Source organism: Suncus etruscus, chromosome 14, assembly GCF_024139225.1.
Source record: "Suncus etruscus isolate mSunEtr1 chromosome 14, mSunEtr1.pri.cur, whole genome shotgun sequence".
In the NCBI taxonomy this organism is placed as follows: domain Eukaryota; kingdom Metazoa; phylum Chordata; class Mammalia; order Eulipotyphla; family Soricidae; genus Suncus; species Suncus etruscus.
In genome coordinates, this window is record NC_064861.1 from 68,757,141 (window position 1) to 68,776,058 (window position 18,918).

General features: G+C 46.1%; 1 protein-coding gene across 1 annotated transcript; it reads left to right on the plus strand.

The window, feature by feature from the left end:
* Nucleotides 1-65: 65 nt before the first annotated feature.
* TERF2IP (TERF2 interacting protein) lies at nt 66-7,182 on the plus strand. Its single transcript, XM_049786423.1, is given in 5 exon segments — nt 66-733; nt 3,389-3,441; nt 3,443-3,514; nt 6,474-6,801; nt 6,804-7,182. Coding segments are annotated over 5 exon segments (1,158 nt in total). The 5' UTR covers nt 66-90; the 3' UTR covers nt 6,866-7,182.
* The last annotated feature ends 11,736 nt before the right edge of the window (nt 7,183-18,918 follow it).

Genomic DNA, 18,918 nt, shown 5'->3' on the forward strand with positions numbered 1-18,918 from the left:
GTGTGGCAAGTCAGTTTCGAAGCGAACCGGAAGGTCCGCCGGGGGAAGCTTTTTTTTTTTTTTCCTTTCAAATTTCATTGAGCGGCCGTCATGGCGGAGGCGCTCGAACTCGGCAAGGACCCCGTCGGGCCTTCGCATTCCTCGACGCTCTTCGTGAACGCCGACGGCAGCCCCATGTCCTTCTACGTGCGGCCCAGCGCGGCGAAGCGGCGCCTGTCGACGCTGATCCTGCACGGCGGCGGCAGCGTGTGCCGGGTGCAGGAGCCGGGCGCCGTGTTGCTGGCGCAGCCGGGCGAGGCGGCCGCGGAGGCTTCGGGCGACTTCATCTCCACCCAGTTCGTCCTGGACTGCGTGGAGCGCGACGAGAAGCTCGACCTGGAGGCCTACCGCCTGCGGGACAAGGAGAAGGAGGCGGAGAGCGAGGCCGAGGCGGAGGCCGAGGCGCCGCCGTCCACGGGCCGCCTGGCCTTCACGGACGCCGACGACGTGGCCATCCTGACGTTCGTCAAGGAGCACGCGCGCACGGCCGCCTCGGCCTCGGGCACGGCGCTCTGGAAGGCGCTGGAGAGGAGCGCGCGCACGGCGCACCCCTGGCAGGCCCTGCGCGACCGCTACCTCAAGCGCCTGCGCGGCCACGAGCACAAGTACCTGCTGGGCGACGCGCCCGTCAGCCCCGCCAGCCAGAAGCTCAAGCGCAAGGCCGAGCAGGACCCCCAGGCGGCGGAGAGCGGGGGTGAGGCCTGCCTGCGGCTCTCTAGCCCCCCCCCCCCGCCTTCATGGACCCCCCTGTGTATGGGGGTGAGGCCTGCGGCTGCCCAGTCCCCCCTCCCATGGCCTTCACTGATTTCCCCTCCTGTGGGGGTAGGCCTGCGGCTGCCCAGTCCCCCCAAAGGCCTTCATGGACCCCCAGTGTGTGAAAGTAAGGCCTGCGGTTGTCCAGTCCCCCCCCCCAAAGGCCTTCTTGGACCCCCCCGTGTATGGGGGTGAGGACTGCGACTGCCCAGTCCCCCCAAAGGCCTTCATGGATCCCCCCTATGTATGGGGGTGAGGCCTGTGGCTGCCCAGCCCCCCCCCCCCATGGCCTTCACTGATTTCCCCTCCTGTGCATGGGGGTGAGGCCTGCGGCTGCCCAGTCCCCGCCATGGCCTTCACTGATTTCCCCTCCTGTGTATGGGGGTGAGGCCTGCAGCTGCCCAGTCCCCCCACGGCTTTCACGGCCCCCCTATGTATGGGGTTGAGGCCTGCGGCTGCCCAGTCCTCCCCATGGCCTTCACTGATTTCCCCTCCTGTGTATGGGGGTGAGGCCTGCGGCTCTCCAGTCCTCCCCAAAGGCCTTCTTGGGCCCCCCCGTGTATGGGGGTGAGGACTGCGACTGCCCAGCCCCCCCAAAGGCCTTCATGGATCCCCCTATGAGAGTGAGGCCTGTGGCTGCCCAGTCCCCCCCAAAGGCCTTCATGGACCCCCCCCCCCCCCGTGTATGAGGGTGAGGCCTGCGGCTGCCCAGTCCCCCCTACGGCCTTCACAGACAACCCCTGTGTATGGGGGTGAGGCCTGCAGCTGCCCAGTCCCCCACGGCCTTCATGGACCACCCCCCCCCCCCGTGTGTGTGTGTCGGTGGGGTTGTCACAGGGGTGTACTCACACTCTGGAACCCACGTCCTCCCCCCTGATGCCATCTCCTTACCTGTCCAGGTTCCTCCCTTCCTGGGGTGAACCTGAGTTGCAAAAGTGAAACGCAGAGGCCATGGAAGGTTCTAGATGTACCCCCGCACACCCCCACCCTCCAGCCATCTCCATCTGCTGTCTCCAGTTCTGGCTTGGAGGCCCTAGATGGGTAGTGGTGGGGGTCCTTGGCTACTTGTGGATCTCAGAGCCTAGTATCCTGATTTCTTTATTTTTTTTAAACTTTATTTCATTATTGATTAGTTTTTGGGCATTCAGGGGTTACTCCTGGCTCTGCACTCAGAAATTGCCCCCACCCCAGCAGGGTGGGGGACCCTATAGGATTCCTATGGGAATCGAACTGGGTGGGATTCGTCCTGGATTGGCCGCATGCAAGGCAAATGCCCTTCCCCTTTGTTATCTCTCCCGACCCCAAGACTCCGATTTTATTTTATTTCCGCATGCCTTGCCATCTCAGCCCCAACTCCCCCAGCACAGAGCATCATGCCTCACCCCATCTCCCAGCCTGGAGAATGCTTGAGCCCGAGCTATCTATCTTTGTCTAGAGTGTATTTGTATAAGAAGGTTCTTTTTGAGGGGGTTAAAGGGCCTGCTAGGTCACCAACAGCCTACAAATTCTAATCCATGGTACCCACCTTGGTTCCCTCAAACGCTGCAGGCTGATTCCCTCCAGGCCCTCTCCCACGCTGGACCACTCTTAAGAAGTTTTTTTGGTGGGTGGTTGGGCCACACCCAGCAAATGTTCAGGTTACTCCTGGCACTGGGCTCAAGAACTGGAATCGAACCCCTGGCATTGAAACCGTCCTGGGAGGGCCCGGAGAGATAGCACAGCGTGGTTTGCCTTGCAAGCAGCCGATCCAGGACCAAAAGGTGCTTGGTTCGAATCCCGTGTCCCATATGGTCCCCTGAGCCTGCCAGGAGCTATTTCTGAGCAGACAGCCAGGAGTAAACCCCTGAGCACCGCCGGGTGACCCAAAAAACCAAAAAAAAAAAAAAAAAAAAAAAAAAAAGAAACCGTCCTGGGGTGCAGCGTACAAGGCAATCCCTACCGCTGTGCATCACACTGGCCCCCAATGAGGCATAAATTTTAGCATAGTTTAACAGAATGTTGGGACTGGGTCACAGAAGACATGTTGCAAAGCTGTCCTGAAAGTTTGAGGGTATGTCTTGGAGATTCCATTGATTGAAGATATAAGCTTTCAGGGACCAGAGCAATAGCATAGTGAGAGGGCTTTTGCCTTTCATATGCCGACCTGGGTTCCATCCCCAGCATCCCAAATGGTCCCCTGAGTCTGCCAGGAGTAACCCCTGAGAAACCACCGGTTGACCCAAAATCCAAAAAAAAAAACCTATTTTCTCCCTTCTACTTCCCTCTTATCCCTGTGGCTGTTCATGTAATGGTAACGTGTGGAAGTCTAGAAGCCATCACTCTTTAGGAATTTTGGTTTTGTCAAACACACACACACACACATAAATTTCTCACTGATCAAAAACACATTGTTTTGGTCACACCTGTGCGTTCAGGGGTGTGTCCTGTTTGGTCGTGCAAGGCAAATACCTTACCGCTGTGCTATCACTCTAGCCCCCTCAAAAGCATTTTCTAATAACTAAAAGTACAGGCTCAGTTTTTACTTAGAGTCACAGAAATGCTTTAATCATTTCTGCAAAAGAGACTAATTCCAGTCTGCTGCTATTCTCTTCAACAGAACCACAGAATAAGAAAACTCCATATTGCCAAAAGAGAATTTATTGCAAAGAAAGAGATCAAGGAGAATGAAGTAGCGGTCAAAAAAATGCTTGTGGATGCCACCAGGGAGTTTGAAGAGATTGTGGTATGTTAACTGTTTGTGTATATATGTTATATTAATATAATACAGAGTCCTGGTTTGGGTTGAGGCCTCTCTCAGCTTGGTTCCTATAGCCCCTTTGGCCAGCAGGTCTGACAATGCAGAATAATGGTGTAGAGATTCACAAACAGTCATTTGAAGTTCAGGAGATATTCACTTTATTTCAAGGCCCTAACCACCATGTGCATTTCTCTACATGGCTTCTCAGCCAAAATTTTCTTGCAACTCTTTTCACTGTCCTCCAAGCACCCTTCCTACATCTGCTCTCTCCTCCTCCCACAGTTAGCCCTATTATACTCTCTTCAAATATCCCCCATTCCAGTGTGGGTGGGTCTCATCATTCAGGTGGATTAAACAGGAAGTTGGGAGAGGGGTAATATTTCCACCTTTTTTTGTTAAAAACAAAAAAATGATAAGCATTACAAAACTTTTTTTTTTTTTTCCCTTTTCTTTTCAGGTCAAACTTGACTCGGGTTACTCCTGGCTATGTGCTCAGAAATCGCTCCTGGCTTGGGGACAATATGAATGCCCGGGGATTGAACTGTGGTCTGTCCTAATTAGCACGTGCAAGGCAAACTCCCTACCACTTGTGCCACTGCTCCAGCCCTTGTTACAAAGCTTTTGATTTCCTTTCTCTGCTGAAGGCAGGAACTCTAACCCAATGCAACAAAGTTTAAAGTATACACAATTAAAATATCAGTCTTTGGGGCCGGCGAGGTGGCGCTAGAGGTAAGGTGTCTGCCTTACAAGCGCTAGCCAAAGAAAGGACCACGGTTCGATCCCCCAGTGTCCCATATGGTCCCCCCAAGCCAGGGGCAATTTCTGAGCGCGTAGCCTGGATAACCCCTGAGCATCTAACGGGTGTGGCCCGAAAAACCAAAAAAAAAAAAAAAAATCAGTCTTTTCTATAAACATTAGAACTTTTCTGCAGAAACACTGGTAGTTTGAAAATACTTAGCATTATTACCAAGTACTATTAATAGGTCTGGAACATCCTAGTTCCTTTCCATAAACTTCTCTAAACAAAATTACAAGAACATTTCTGCAGTAAATACAGTTTGAAAATAGGCTGCTATGTAAGATACACAATAAAACAGCAATTGGGGACTGAAGTGATAGCGTGGAGGTAGGGCATTTGCCTTCCATGTAAAAGGATGGTGGTTCGAATCCTGACATCCCATATGGTCCCCAGCGCCTGCCAGAAATGATTTCTGAGCTAAGCAAGTAGTAACCCCTGAGGCTGCCAGGTGTGACCAAAAAAACAAAACAAAACAAAATTTTGTTGGAATTCTGTATGTAATTCTGTAAGTTACAGAGAAAGGTAGGAGTCACAGTAGTGAGAAAAATGTTAAAATCCAAATTATATGTATATTTCTTTTTTTTTTTTCCCTTATTCCTGCTCTATGCTCAGAAATCGCTGCTGGCAGGCACGAGGGACCATATGGGATGCCGGAAATTCGAACCACCGATCTTCTGCCTGAAAGGCAAACGCCTTACCTCCATGCTAATCTCTCTGCCCTGGTATAATTGTATTTCTCCCAGAAAAAGGACCTTATATTGGGCCCAGAGAGATAGCACAGCTGCGTTTGCCTTGCAAGCAGCCAATAATAGGACCAAAGGTGGTTGGTTCTATTCCTGGTGTCCCATATGGTCCCCATACCTGCCAGGAGCTATTTCCGAGCAGCCAGCCAGGAGTAACGCCTGAGCAACGCTGGGTGTGGCCCAAAAACCAGGTCACACCTGGCAGCCCTCAGGGGTTACTACTTGCTCTAAGCTCAGAAATCATTCCTGGCAGGCACGGGGACCATATGGGATGTCAGGATTCGAACCACCGTCCTTCTACATGGAAGGCAAACGCCCTACCTCCATGCTATCTCTCCAGTCCCCCAATTGCTGTTTTATTGTGTATAAATTACCTTATATTTTGTATACTAAGAAAAACTGGTTTAAAAGGAAAATGATTTAAATTTTATATAATTGATGCATTAAGGAATGCTGAAATTAGGGATTGCCTTTTGTGGTATGTTTTACTGTTAATTTTTTCATTTTTCTTTTCTTTTTTTTTGGGTCACACCCGGCAGCGCTCAGGGGTTACTCCTGGCTCCATGATCAGAAATTGCCCCTGGCAGGCTCGTGGGATGCCGGGATTCGAACTGCCATTCTTCTGCATAAAAAGCAAATGCCTTACCTCCATACTATCTCTCCGGCCCCTAATTTTTTCATTTTCTACAAACTTTTATGTGTTCTCAATACTTTTCAAAGACCTAACAAGGGCCGGAGAGATAGCATGGAGGTAGGGTGTTTGCCTTGCATGCAGTAGGATGGTGGTTCGAATCCTGGCATCCATATGGTCCCCCGAGCCTGCCAGGAGTGATTTCTGAGCGTAGAGCCAGGAGGAACCCCTGAGTGCAGCTGGGTGTGACCCCTGCCCACCCAAAAAAAACCCTAATAAATCTCATCTCATGTATCATGCTTTGTATAAAACCTGAATATAGTATCCAGGCTCTATCCTATAGCATTAATTTTTAATTATGCATTAGTATTAACACATAGTGATAAATGACACAAATGTAGTTTCTCTTACAGATCTTCCAATCTTAGTGATCTCACACTTTACAAATACTCTAGGCATTATGCATCCTCATATACATGTGTATATACCTCTGTATATGCTTTTCATATTCAGTATGTCTAACATTTTGTTGGAATACCATACTTAAACATATATGCACATGCACAACAATGTTCTTTACCTATAGCTAGACTTCCTGTCTTCCCATTACATATATATATATACAGCTCAAGTAATTATAGGAAATAATAAAGGTACTGAGGGAAGTCAAGTTTGATTGGAGTGAAAGGGCAAGGTGATGAAGACAGACCAGATACTGCTGAGTAACTGAACAAATGATTGGGAACTGATCCTGTTCATTCCTTTCTCTAGGTGGAGGAGAGCCCTGATTTTGAAATCCACATAACAATGTGTGATGATGATCCCCCTGAAGAAGACTCAGAAACACAGGCTGAAGAGAGAGGAGGAGGAAGAAGAAAAGTCTCTCCTTCTGAGGTGGGAGTGGCTATTAAGATCATCCGGCAATTAATGGAAAAGTTTAATTTGGACCTCTCAACTGTTATACAGGCCTTCCTGAAAAATAGTGGTGAGCTCGAGGCTACTTCCTCTTTTTTAGAGTCTGGTCAGAGGGCTGATGGGTATCCCATTTGGTCCCGACAGGATGACTTAGATTTACAAAAAGATGATGCAGTTACCCGAGAACACTCGTCAAAAAATTTGGTCCTCATAATGTAGCTCGGAGAATTGAATTTCGAAAGAAATAATATGCAGTATCATGAGTAAAGAAAAATGGCATTGCAGATGAGGCAATGAAAAAAAATTTTGTGGCCACTGAAATTTTGAAGTTTTTTAATTAAAGTGTGTGTGGTGATGGTGATCAAACTCAGGGTCTCGCACATGCAAGGCATATAGCTGCCACTGAGCCTCATTCTCTAGCCAAATTTCAGAGCTGCTTATTTTGGAGCTGTCTCTTGTCTTTTGACCAATACTGTCATTGCTGTAGTGCTAGATTTTGTAGCCAGAATCATATGGCAAGATACAAAAGAAATTTAAATTATTAGAGCACTGCATGTCATGTCATTGTGTTGTGAATAAATCTACATCAGAGGTTGGTTTACACAGTAATACATTTCATCTGAAATGGAACCTCTGTTGGTGACAGGAGCTGGTGACCTTGTTCTCAAAGGAGGAAAATTAGGAGGCCAGGTCCTTTTGTACATGAAGACTTTTGATTTTTAGACTTCTTTGAAAACTCCTGTTTCCCTTTGCTTTAATATTTGGGAATCCGCTCCTTAGCCATTTTTTTATTTGTTTTTTTTTTTTTTTTTGAGTTTTCATCTGTATTATGTGTATTTTATTCCTGTCTTATCTAAATCATACAAAAGTTTAGAATGTCTCAATAGCCTTACTTGGTTAGTAATGTATTTGTATTTATTAAGAGTAGTTTTATTTATTTATTAAGAGTAGTTTTGTGCTATGGCCTGTGCTCCCCTTTGTTGTATTATTTCATTACTCAAAATAAAATTTTGTATTCAAATCTTCAACAGATGTTTTATTGTATTCACAACATCATTTATATATAAAACATCAAAGAAGTGGACATTTTTTACTTCTATTAATTAGAACCAGTAAAGTGGTTCCATTTCAGAACCAATAGACTTGTAGGAAGCAACTAGTTCATGGGAGTGGAGCAGTGAGAAGACCAGCATCAAGGATTACATGAAGACAAATCAGGTGAGCTGCTGAGGGCCAAGAAGAGGAGCCATTCAGGATGCAGCAGGTGCACCACAGGTACTTCACATCCTCTGCACTCACTGTCCAGCCCCCTTCAGGGCCTATTACAATCAGTTGTGTGGATTAGTGTTGCTGGGAATAGCTTTAGGGGACATGTACCCCAGTTTCCTTGCATAATTAATTACAAGGGAAAAGATGCAGCTGATTACAAGGATTTTCCATGGAGTAGGGTAATGGTTTCCATGCCAGCAATTTATAGGTCCCCAGCACAAGTAAACATCATTTCCCATAAGAGGGAGGAGGGGTACTGAGGAAGGAATTTGTTTATGAAGGCACCCTTCTTGAGCTTTTCTTTCTCATCCTTCCTTGTAGTACATTCTAGAATCATCAGTTTCACTGATGAGGAGCCTAGGTTAAATCAATCAAAGTATTTAATCTTCTTTTCTATTTTTGGGCCACACCCAGCAGTGTTCTGGGCTTACACTTGGCACATTGCTTAGGGATCACTCTTGGAAGTTCTCTAGGGACTATCTTGGGAAATACCAGAGAAATGCTTTCCCCCTACTATCTCTCAGGTCCCCCAGAATATATATATATTTTTTTTTTTTTTTTTGTGAGGGGGAGAGCATTCCTGTAGATCAGGGGTCTCAAACTCAATTTACCTGGGGGCCGCAGGAGGCAAAGTCGGGGTGAGGCAGGGCCGAATATTCGCAATAAAAAATCAAGAAGAAAAAAAAATCAAATTAAAAAGAAAAAAAATCGCAAAAATATCGCATTAAACATTTGCCTACCCCGAATGGAATTGCTCGGGGTATGCGAATGTTTAATGCGATTTTTTTTCTTACTAATGCGATTTTTATTGCGATTATTCGGTAAGTGAATAATCGCGAATACTGCGATATTTGAAGGCCGGCCGCGGGCCACAAAATGTATGGAGGGCCGCAAACAGCCCGAGGGCCGCGAGTTTGAGACCCCTGCTGTAGATGCTCAGGGGTGACTCCTGGCTCTGCACTCAAAATTATTCCTGGCAGTGCTCGGGGAGGATAATATGGAATGCTGTCAGATAATCAAACTGGGGTCAGTTGTGTGGAGGGCAAGCTCCCTACCTGCTATATTTTGGGCCTTACCAATTTATTTTTTGGAGGGCACACTTGGTGATGCTCAGGGGATACTCCTGGCTCTCCACTCAGAAATTGCTCCTGGGTGGTGGGGACCATATGGGACACAGGCAGAGCCGGATGGGGGAAACCAAGGTCAGTCCTAGGTCAGCCTCGTGCAGGGCTTGCTGTACTGCCGCTCTGGCCCCATCCCCCAAATTTTTAAAAGTAATTATTGGGGAGTGGTGCCAATGTGAGACCACATCTACAAAGCATATGCTCTACCACTAAGCCACATCCTTGCTTCTATATAGTAATATTAGCATAAACACCCAGGAGTAGAATTTTGGGATTTTGGGTCACAACTGGCGGTGCTCGGATTACTCCTGGCTCTGCACTCAGAAATTGCTCTTGATACACATGGGGGAATCATGCCAGGTCCTTCCTGAATTGGCTGCTGGCAAGGCAAACGCCTTACTGCTGTGCTATCTCTCCGGCCCAGAAGAGCTGACTCATGGGAATAAAACCCACTTACCCCAAATTTGCCACATCTGATTCCTTGATTGCTTCTGCTGGTGATGGCTCTTGCTGCAGTAGCAAGTGCATGTTATTTTGGAGAGGTGCCTGGTGTGGCTGTTGCAAGTTGGTATCATCTTGGTGGGATGCCTGCAGCTGTGGCCACAAACTTGTATCATCTTGGGTAGACAACTGCCAGTACGGAGGGGCCAGGGGCTCTGCAGCAGCTTGTGTGTAATAGCTCTGCTGTGGCTGCCGTTGACTAGAAGACCAGGGAAGCCAGAGTACTGGGCTGGGTGCATTTGCTGCTGCTCCTGATGGTGTTCCGTGATTTCCTGTGGTAGTGAGGGTGGGGAGGCTGTTGAGGGTGAGAATGGCCCCCAGAATGCTGCTGTCCCTCCTGCCTCCTCATCTGGGTCCAGTGAGCACAGTAGGATAGGAAGGGACGCAGGGACTGGCTGGCCCTGATGCTTGCCCTGCTTCTCCCCTGTCTGTCACAATTCTGCTCAAGTGAAGTGAGACATTGAACACCCATGACTAGGATATTGCTAGGGAAAGAATAGGTAGAGGAAGGTCTGTTTCCTGCATAATGTTGATGAAAACCTAAGTTGGTTTGGTTTGCAGTGGGTGGCTTTGGTTGCATTTGTTGATAGGAACAAGCAGCCCACTCAGGAGAGATTCTTGGGGGCAAGAGAAACTCTGCACCTTGGTATAGTTGGGAGTTGGAGCTCTGGTCTGGCAGTCCTGGGGCACTGCCATCTTTTTTTTTTTCCACATGAGATAGAGTTTACGTCTCTCTTCTGGTGTGAGTCTGGCTCTCCTATTCTGAAACCAGGTCTAAAGGGAAAAGACAAAATATTTTACCAAAATTATTGATTATATTCTTCAGTGCTTATAATATCATGGGACTTTTTGCAGTAGTGTCTTCTGCCAGGGAAAATCAAAAGCTGTATTGTTCTCAGACCAGGTCTGTGGTCAGAGAGATTGAAGGTTTGAGTGGGAGACTTTTTCTAGCACTGTAGCTGCAACCTCTGCAGATTGAGGCCTGCATGGTTTGTATGGAAATCAAGCCATTTGTAATCTTAAGCCTGCTGTACTATCATGCTATTTTTTTTCACTGAGACTCTGTAAATCTGTAAAGCTACCAAGACCGCCAGCTGCTCCACCCACAACAGTGCATTGTTCCTGCAGTTGCTGCTTTACCCAGCCTGCTGCCATAGTGCTGAAACCCCTATGCAGTACTTCTTTACACCACACTCACTATTTTATTTTGTTTTTGTTTTTGGGACACAGCTAGAGGTTCTTAGGGGTTACTCCTGGCTCTGCACTCAAATCACTTCTGGATTGTGGATTCGGGGTCTATATGGGATGCTGGAAATAGAATTCGGGTTGCTGCATGTAAGGCAAATACCTTACCCTCTGTGATATCAATTTCAGCTCCTTTTTTTTTTTTTTTTTTTTTCAATAATTTTTGTTTTTGGGCCACATCCAGCAAGCAAGGCTTACTTCTGGTGGTACTCGGGGGATCATATAGGATGCTGGGGATAGAACTTGGGTCAGCCATGTGCGAGGTAAATGCCTTCCCTGCTGTACTATCTTTTAGCCCATCTCCCCCATCCAATACATTACTTTTTACTTGTTTTGTTTTTGGGCACACCGGGGGCTATTCCTTTCTTTATATTTTCTCCAAAATGTACCTAGACTGTTACCAGTATTGGGGGGAGATTGCTCAAGTGATATAGCACATCCTTAGTATGTTCAAAGTCTTAAACTTGAGCCTATTTGATCCCTGGAAACATTTTCTCCACTCTTCCAACCCTCTTACATAATGTCAGGACACACACACACACACACACACACACACACAACAAACACATCAGAATAAAATATCTTGTCAGTCATACTCACCAACCTTCATCCAAAGAATCATCACTGCTGACTACAGTGCTAACCAACACACACACACACATACACACACACACAAACACACACAACAAACACACATCAGAATAAAATATCTTGTCAGTCATACTCACCAACCTCCATCCAAACAATCAGCACTGCTGACTACAATGCTAACCAACACAGCCATTGCCTCACTGCAATTCAGTTTTCATAGCAAACATCCATTCTATTATAATCATGTAATAAAGACATTAAAAAAAACTGGGGACCACCCAAGCAATTTATGTGGGCCATCAGCATGAGTCCTAGCTACAGGTGGAGGACTAGGTAATATCTGTGATCCCAGGCAGGGGAGCTCCGTGAGCTCTACTCCTTTGAACTAGCTCCCTGGCCTGATGTAGTTTTCTTTGTGATAAAATGTTAAAATACGAACTGGAGTGATAGCACAGCGGTAGGATGTTTGTCTTGCACATGGCTAACCCAGCACATATGTTGGTTCGATCCCCGGCATCTCATATGGTCCCCTGAGTCAGGAGCGATTTTTGAGTACAGAGCCAGGAGTAACCCCTGAGTGCTACCAGGTTTGGCCTAAAAACAAAACTGGGGCCAGAGTGGTGGTGCAAGCCATAAGGCGTCTGCCTTGCCTGTGCTAGCCTAGGACGGACAGCAGTTTGATTCCCTGGCGTCCCATATGTTCCCCTAAGCCAGGAGTGATTTTTGAGTGCATAACCAGGAGTAACCCCTGAGCGTCACCGGGTGTGACCCCAAAACCAACAAAACAAAACAAAAAGTTAAAACACTACTTCATTAGTCTGACTATTTTTCATATTGTGTTGGTATTGATCACTGCCATCTCTGAATTCTGTGCCTTTCTACACAAACTTACTTTCAAATTGGCCCTTTATTGTATAGGAAACCATGAGGTTTGGAATTTACATAAATTATAAACCCTTCACAGTGAAACTGTTTGGCTAATTTTTCTCGAGTTTCATAGGGTAAGGGCTTTGCATAAATTCTGCCTTTACTGTTTGCAGTTGTTCTGCAGTAAATCGATGTTGGAATTTTGTTTTTCGTTTTTTCTTTTTTCTTTATCAAAGCCTTCTTATCCTCTTGGTGATCTGAGAAAAATGAAGCTGAGAAGAAAGCATTGGAGAAAAGCTCAGAACTACACCAAAAAATGTATTTCAGAACAGGGTGGGCTCAGTTCATAAGATCATGGTCTAACCTCTTAGTTTCATATAAGAATCAAATAACAGGGGCCGGGTAGGTGGCGCTGGAGGTAAGGTGTCTGCCTTGCAAGCGCTAGCCAAGGAAGGACCGCGGTTCGATCCCCCGGCGTCCCATATGGTCCCCCCAAGCCAGGGGCGATTTCTGAGCACATAGCCAGGAGTAACCCCTGAGCGTCAAACGGGTGTGGCCCAAAAACCAAAAAAAAAAAAAAAGAATCAAATAACAATTCTTTTTCTTTTTCTTTTTTTCTTTTTTTTTTTTGGTTTTTGGGTCACATCCGGCAACGCTCAGGTTACTTCTGGCTCTCCGCTCAGAAAGCGCTCCTGGCAGGCTGGGGGACTTTATGGAATGCCGGGATTCGAACCACTATCCTTCTGCATGCAAGGCAAACGCAATAGCTCCATGCTATCTCTCCAGTCCCGACAATTCTTTTTTGTTTGTTTTGGGGCCACACCTGATGGTTGCTCAGAGCTTGCTCCTGACTCTGCTCAGAAATCACTCCTGGTAAGTTTGGGGGACCATATGGGATGCCGGGGATAAAATCTTTAATGGCCACTTGCTTGTTTGTTTTTGTTTGTTTGCTTGTTTTGTTTTTTGGCCACATCCGGTGACGCTCAGGGTTTACTCCTGGGTATGCGTTCAGAAATTGCTCCTGGCTTGGGGGACCATATGGGATGCCAGGGATCAAACCGAGGTTGGTCCTAGGCTAGTCTAGCGTGCGAAAGGCAGACGCCTTGCGCCCTGTGCTACCGCTCCTGCCCTTATTGACTACTTGCAAGGTAAACGCCCTACCTGCTGTACTATTGTTCCTGCCAGACCTTGTTTAAATGTAATAGACTACTTTATTTATGACAGGGCAATATCTACATTGCTGTAGAAATAACTTTCAGTAGCCACATATACTGGCTCCCCTCCCTTCATACTTAGCAGGAAGTATTAAGTGCTTTCATTTTCTACTAAGAAGCTTTTCATGCAGATCTGTTGAAACTCAATACATTCATATTGTCTGTAGCTGCTTATAAGCTACAATGACCAAATTAAGTAGTGACTCAAGTTTGCTGATGGTCCACAAAACCTCAGATATTTCCTTTTTCAGATCAGAGAAGTGATCTTTAGGAATAGTGACTGCCACTTTCATTTTGATAGGAGATAGGGAAACAGGCTGCAGTTAACAATTAGGGAATGGGTTTCTCAAGAAGTCCTGGAGCGGAAGACTGAAAGCTGCTTTGCAGGATTCTGAATGCTAATTCTGAGAGTTCAGTAGTTTGTGAAATGAATGTATGTATTGATATGCACTGTTTTGGACCATACTGTGCCTTAGTGAAAACCTTTGTTAAAAAATAGCTTTCAGGGACTGGAGAGATAGCATGGAGGTAAGGCATTTGCCTTCCATGCAGAAAGTCCGTGGTCCGAATCCTGGGATCTTATATGGTCCCCTTAGCCTGCCAGGAGCGATTTCTGAGCATAGAGCCAGGAGTAACCCCTGAGTGCTGCCGAATGTGACCCAAAAACCAACCCCCCCCAAAAAAATAGCTTTCAAGTCTTTTTTTTCTACCTTATTTTACTCTTCACTTTGTGGCTTTCAAAAACTTTTATTGGTGCCAGAGCGATAGCACAGAGGTAAGGCATTTGCCTTGCATGAAGTCAATCTGGGATTGATTTCCGGCATCCCATATGGTCCCTTGAGCCTGCCAGGGTGATTTCTGAGCACAGAGTCAGGAGTAACCCCTGAGCACTACTGTGTATGGCCCCAAAACAAACAAAACAAAATAAAAAACAAGTTATCTGAACAGGGTTTGATCCCCAGCATCCTACATGGGTCCCTAGTACCTCAACTATTGATTACTGAGTGCAGAGCCAGAAATGTCCCTGAGTACTGCAGGGTGTGGCCCCAAATTTTTTTTTTTTTTTTTTACAGTGCAGGGGTTTGTTGCTATAGTAAAGTGGGTAGGGCACTTGCCTTGCTCATGGTTGAACTGGTTTTGGTTCCCAGCATTGCATATGGTCCCCTGAGTGCAGAGCCAAGAATAACTCCTGGGCACCATTGAAAAAGAGAAAAATTTGCAGTGCTTGGAAGACTCTCACTGACAGTGCAAGTGCTCTGTGGCCAAGCCACCTGCCCTGCTATTTCCACACTGGTTGCTAGTGCTTTCAGCCTCTCTCAGTATCCTCATGCTATCTTCACTATTTCTAGGAGCTCTCTGCTCTGGTTCAGCTCCCATCTGGAAAGCGCCACACCTCACTCCCTCTCTGCCTGGACTCCCAATTTTTCCTCCTAGCTTTTACTCAAAACTGAGTTTTTCAGGGTGGTCTTACCCCTCTCCCCAGTTTAAATAAATGTAATCATTTTTCTTGCTCTATTTCTAGTTCTAATTTCCATTATATGATACTGCTCTAAATTACTAAATGAGCTACCTTTGGGCCATGAATTTTCCTTTTTAACCTTCCTTCTTCCAAATACAGTAGAAGCTCTAGAAACTTGTGTCTGTGTCTCACTGATATTTTCTAAAAACCTAAGATACCGGGGCCGGGCGGTGGCGCTAAAGGTAAGGTGCCTGCCTTGCCTGCGCTAGCCTTGGACGGACCGCGGTTCGATCCCCCGGTGTCCCATATGGTCCCCCAAGCCAGGAGCAACTTCTGAGCACATAGCCAGGAGTAACCCCTGAGCGTTACTGGGTGTGGCGCAAAAACCAAAAAAAAAAAAAAAAAAACCTAAGATACCAGTTTCTAAATGTGGACTCATGGGGCTGGAGCGATAGCACAGAGGGTAGGGTGTTTGCCTTGCATGAGACCAGGATTTGATCCCTGGCATCAAATTTGATCCCTTCCAAACCTACCAGGAGTAATTAGGGGTATTTTGGGTCATAATCTTTTGGGGGTTTTTGGGTATCTGAGGGGGATGTTTTGCATTGCTCAGTGCTCAGTGTTTTGGCTTTGCACTCAGAATTCGCTCCTGCCAGGCTTGGGGGACCATATGGGATGCCAGGAATTGAACCAGGGTTGACTACATGGAAGGCAAAGGCCCTACCACTGTGCTCCAGCTCCCACCACGAGTAATTTCTGAGTGCCACTGCAGGGTGTGGACCCAAAACAAATAAAAACAAAACAAATATGGACTAAGTGCTCTGAGGTTAAGTGCACAAAACAAACATCCCTGATAGTTATATGATAAATACTTCTCCCTTCGCTGCTGTACTAGGACAGGATGGGGAAGTCGTGCCAGAGACAGAACTTTGCTCTCTCCCACCCTTATCACTAATAAACTTTTGCTTTTGTTTTAGGGCCACACCTGACCTTGGTCAAAGCTGACTCCTGGCCTTGTGCTCTGGTGAGGCTTAGGGAACCCTCTGGGGTGCTGAGCATTCAAAACAAGAGCCTTTTCTGCTGTACTAACCTTCCAGCCTCTATATATTTATGGAAGAAATGAATTAGAACAACCATTGTAGGGGCCAGAGTGATAGCACAGTGGTAGGGCATTTCTAACTTGCATGTGGCCAACCTGGAATGGACCTTGATTTGATTTGATTCCCAGCATCCCATGTCTCTGGGGCCTGCCAGGGGCAACTTCTGAGTGCAGAGCCAGGAGTAACCCCTGAGTGCAACCAGGTGCAAAACAATTGAACCATGCCATGGGGATTGTTGGACTTGTTCTTATGGCCCCCATATGCGCCGATAACGCCATGTGGCATTGTTCCTTGTTTGCATAGGCACATTAAAATGGGAAAATACTATACATATAAATAAGTTCTTATCTAATAGAGATTGGAACACACAAATCTTGTAGTGCAATGGGACCTTACACCCTGAACATTGAATATAATGACATGGCACAGGCCTTAGACAAATGGGCATCCTCCATTCACCCCTGAACCAGGGAAGCTAAAAAACAACAAGGTTTTTTATAACAATACCTGGAAGCATTCCTCTGCCAGGGAAGATCCTACCATGGCTCTGACATCGACGTGCTCAAAAGAGACTTCCCTTAACACTAAGAAGACTTGACAACAACAACGACCTGCTTACAGGACAGGGTTCTCTGCATTGCCCTTTAATTGTGAGGTGAAACGAGAGGACGCTCTGCACCATCCTGACTGCAGTATAGAATATGCAATCTTATTTCCAGATCTTTAATACAGAAACACGACACCAAAAATAGAGACTGTGTGAAGAATAAAAGTGTATTGGCACTACAGACAATGACCTGGATTGGACAAACTAGTTCGCCTGGAGCCTAGAGTTGGTCTTATGCCAGGAAACTTCAGGGGTAGGGTCTCCTTGTATTTAGGCCAAGGCTTTTCCTTTCCATGTCCCTCATATTTTGGTGGGCCTATGCAAACAATAATTGCCACTCTAACACCGTTTTTATTGTGCTCCTTTGACTCTAATCCTTAAGAAAAACAACCCGGGGCCGGGCGTGGCGCTGGAGGTAAGGTGCCTGCCTTGCCTGCGCTAGCCTAGGACGGACCGTGGTTCAATCCCCCGGCGTCCCATATGTCCCCCAAGAAGCCAGGAGCAACTTCTGAGCGCATAGCCAGGATAACCCCTGAGCGTCACAGGGTGTGGCCCAAAAACAAAACAAAAAAAAAAACTAAAACAAAAAAAAAAAAAAAGAAAAACAACCCACTTAAACTTTTGAGGTTCACGTTAAACTAATATGCAATGTGCATTGAAATTGAAGAGAAACGTACTTTGCCTTCAATGTTTAAGGAGTTACATAAGCTTTATGTTTTTAGATTGCATTTGTTGTGTGCTGCCTGAAGCAGATATTATGTATTATAAATCTGGGGGACTTGAGGGACTAAGTAATTGTACATGGGTTCTGTTTTATTTTTCTGTAATATTCTTGCTGAAAGTTCAAAGTTAATATATCAGCAATGGGACTACTGAGAATTCTGTTTATATGTGATCGTCCTTCCACTGTAGACTTTACCATTGTCCTCTTTCTTTGCATCTTTGTTCTCATAATTAAAAATAAAAAAATTAAAAACAAAACAAAACAAAAAAGAAACAACCATTGTTCATGGACCTGCTGTCAGACATGGAGTAAAAGCCCTGAGTCAAGGTTGAGCATGAGGCTGGAGCCCTTTGGATTTCCCTTAGAGGAAACAGGTTAAACAGTATGGGGAATCCTTGAGTGCTTCTCTGGAGAGCAAACAGTATCCAGGAAAAGACAGACTTATTTTACTGTGTCAAGAAACCCAAGAATCAATGTATGATTTTAATGCAATAGTAAAATAACTTGTGCAGCTGAGGAGATAACTCGGGGACCTGGCCTGCATGGCTCAGAGCATTTCTAGGTAAGCCAGAGGCTCTTCTAAGCACTGCTCAGGAGCTGGAGGCCTCTGGTGGTCCCCAGCACCACTGGCTTGAGCAGGATCACTGCTGGCCTGAGCATTTAACAGTCCAACCATGGTGGCCGAGTAGTGCTGTGAGAGGTTTGCTCAGACCAGATCACTATTTGGGAGATGCCTGCCCTACCAAAAGTGACTCCTCTTAAGAAAAAAAGTAAAATTAACAAGCTTTTTATTGTAATAGAAATTTTCTATTCCATGATACCACAAAGAATAGTGAGTACAGTTAGAGAAATAACTACACTGACAACTATCATGACAATGGTATGAGAAAATAGAATGCCTGTCTCAAATACAGGCAAGGGGTGGGGAGGAGAGGTTGGGGCATTGGTTGGGGTATTAAAAAGAGAAAAAAAAAAAAAAGAAAAGAAAGGAATTTTTTTTCTGAACCACAGTAATCCTGATTAGGTAGGAGGCTTTGTTCAAGGTCAGAGTTTGGAATCTATTTTCTTAGAACCCTGATATTTGCTCACTATTGATTTCTGGAATATATTTTTTTTCTTTTTGAGAGGTGATTTCTCAAATATTGCTCAGGGTCCCCCTGGAGATTTTTGGTGAACAGGCAATGGTTTAATGCCAGAGCCTTGGGATATGCTGCTGTAGGATGCTTGGGGGAACATGTTTTGGGATTACTGGGCTTGGCTGTATGCAAGGCAAGCGACTGAATCCCATACTCTCTTCCAACTCCTGTTTTTCTTTTCTTTTTTTGGGGAGAGTTTCTATTTTATTTTTCTTATACAATAGTGCGTACAAATGTGTCATTATTATTTATTTATTTAGTTTATGTTATTATTATTTTTTTTTTTTTTTGGTTTTTTCGGCCACACCCGTTTGATGCGCAGGGGTTACTCCTGCTACTGCGCTCAGAAGTGCCCCTGGCTTGGGGGGACCATATGAGGGACGCCGGGGGAGTTGAAAACCGAGGTCCTTCTTGGCCTAGCGCTTGCAAGGCAGACACCTTACCTCTAAGCGCCACACCTCACC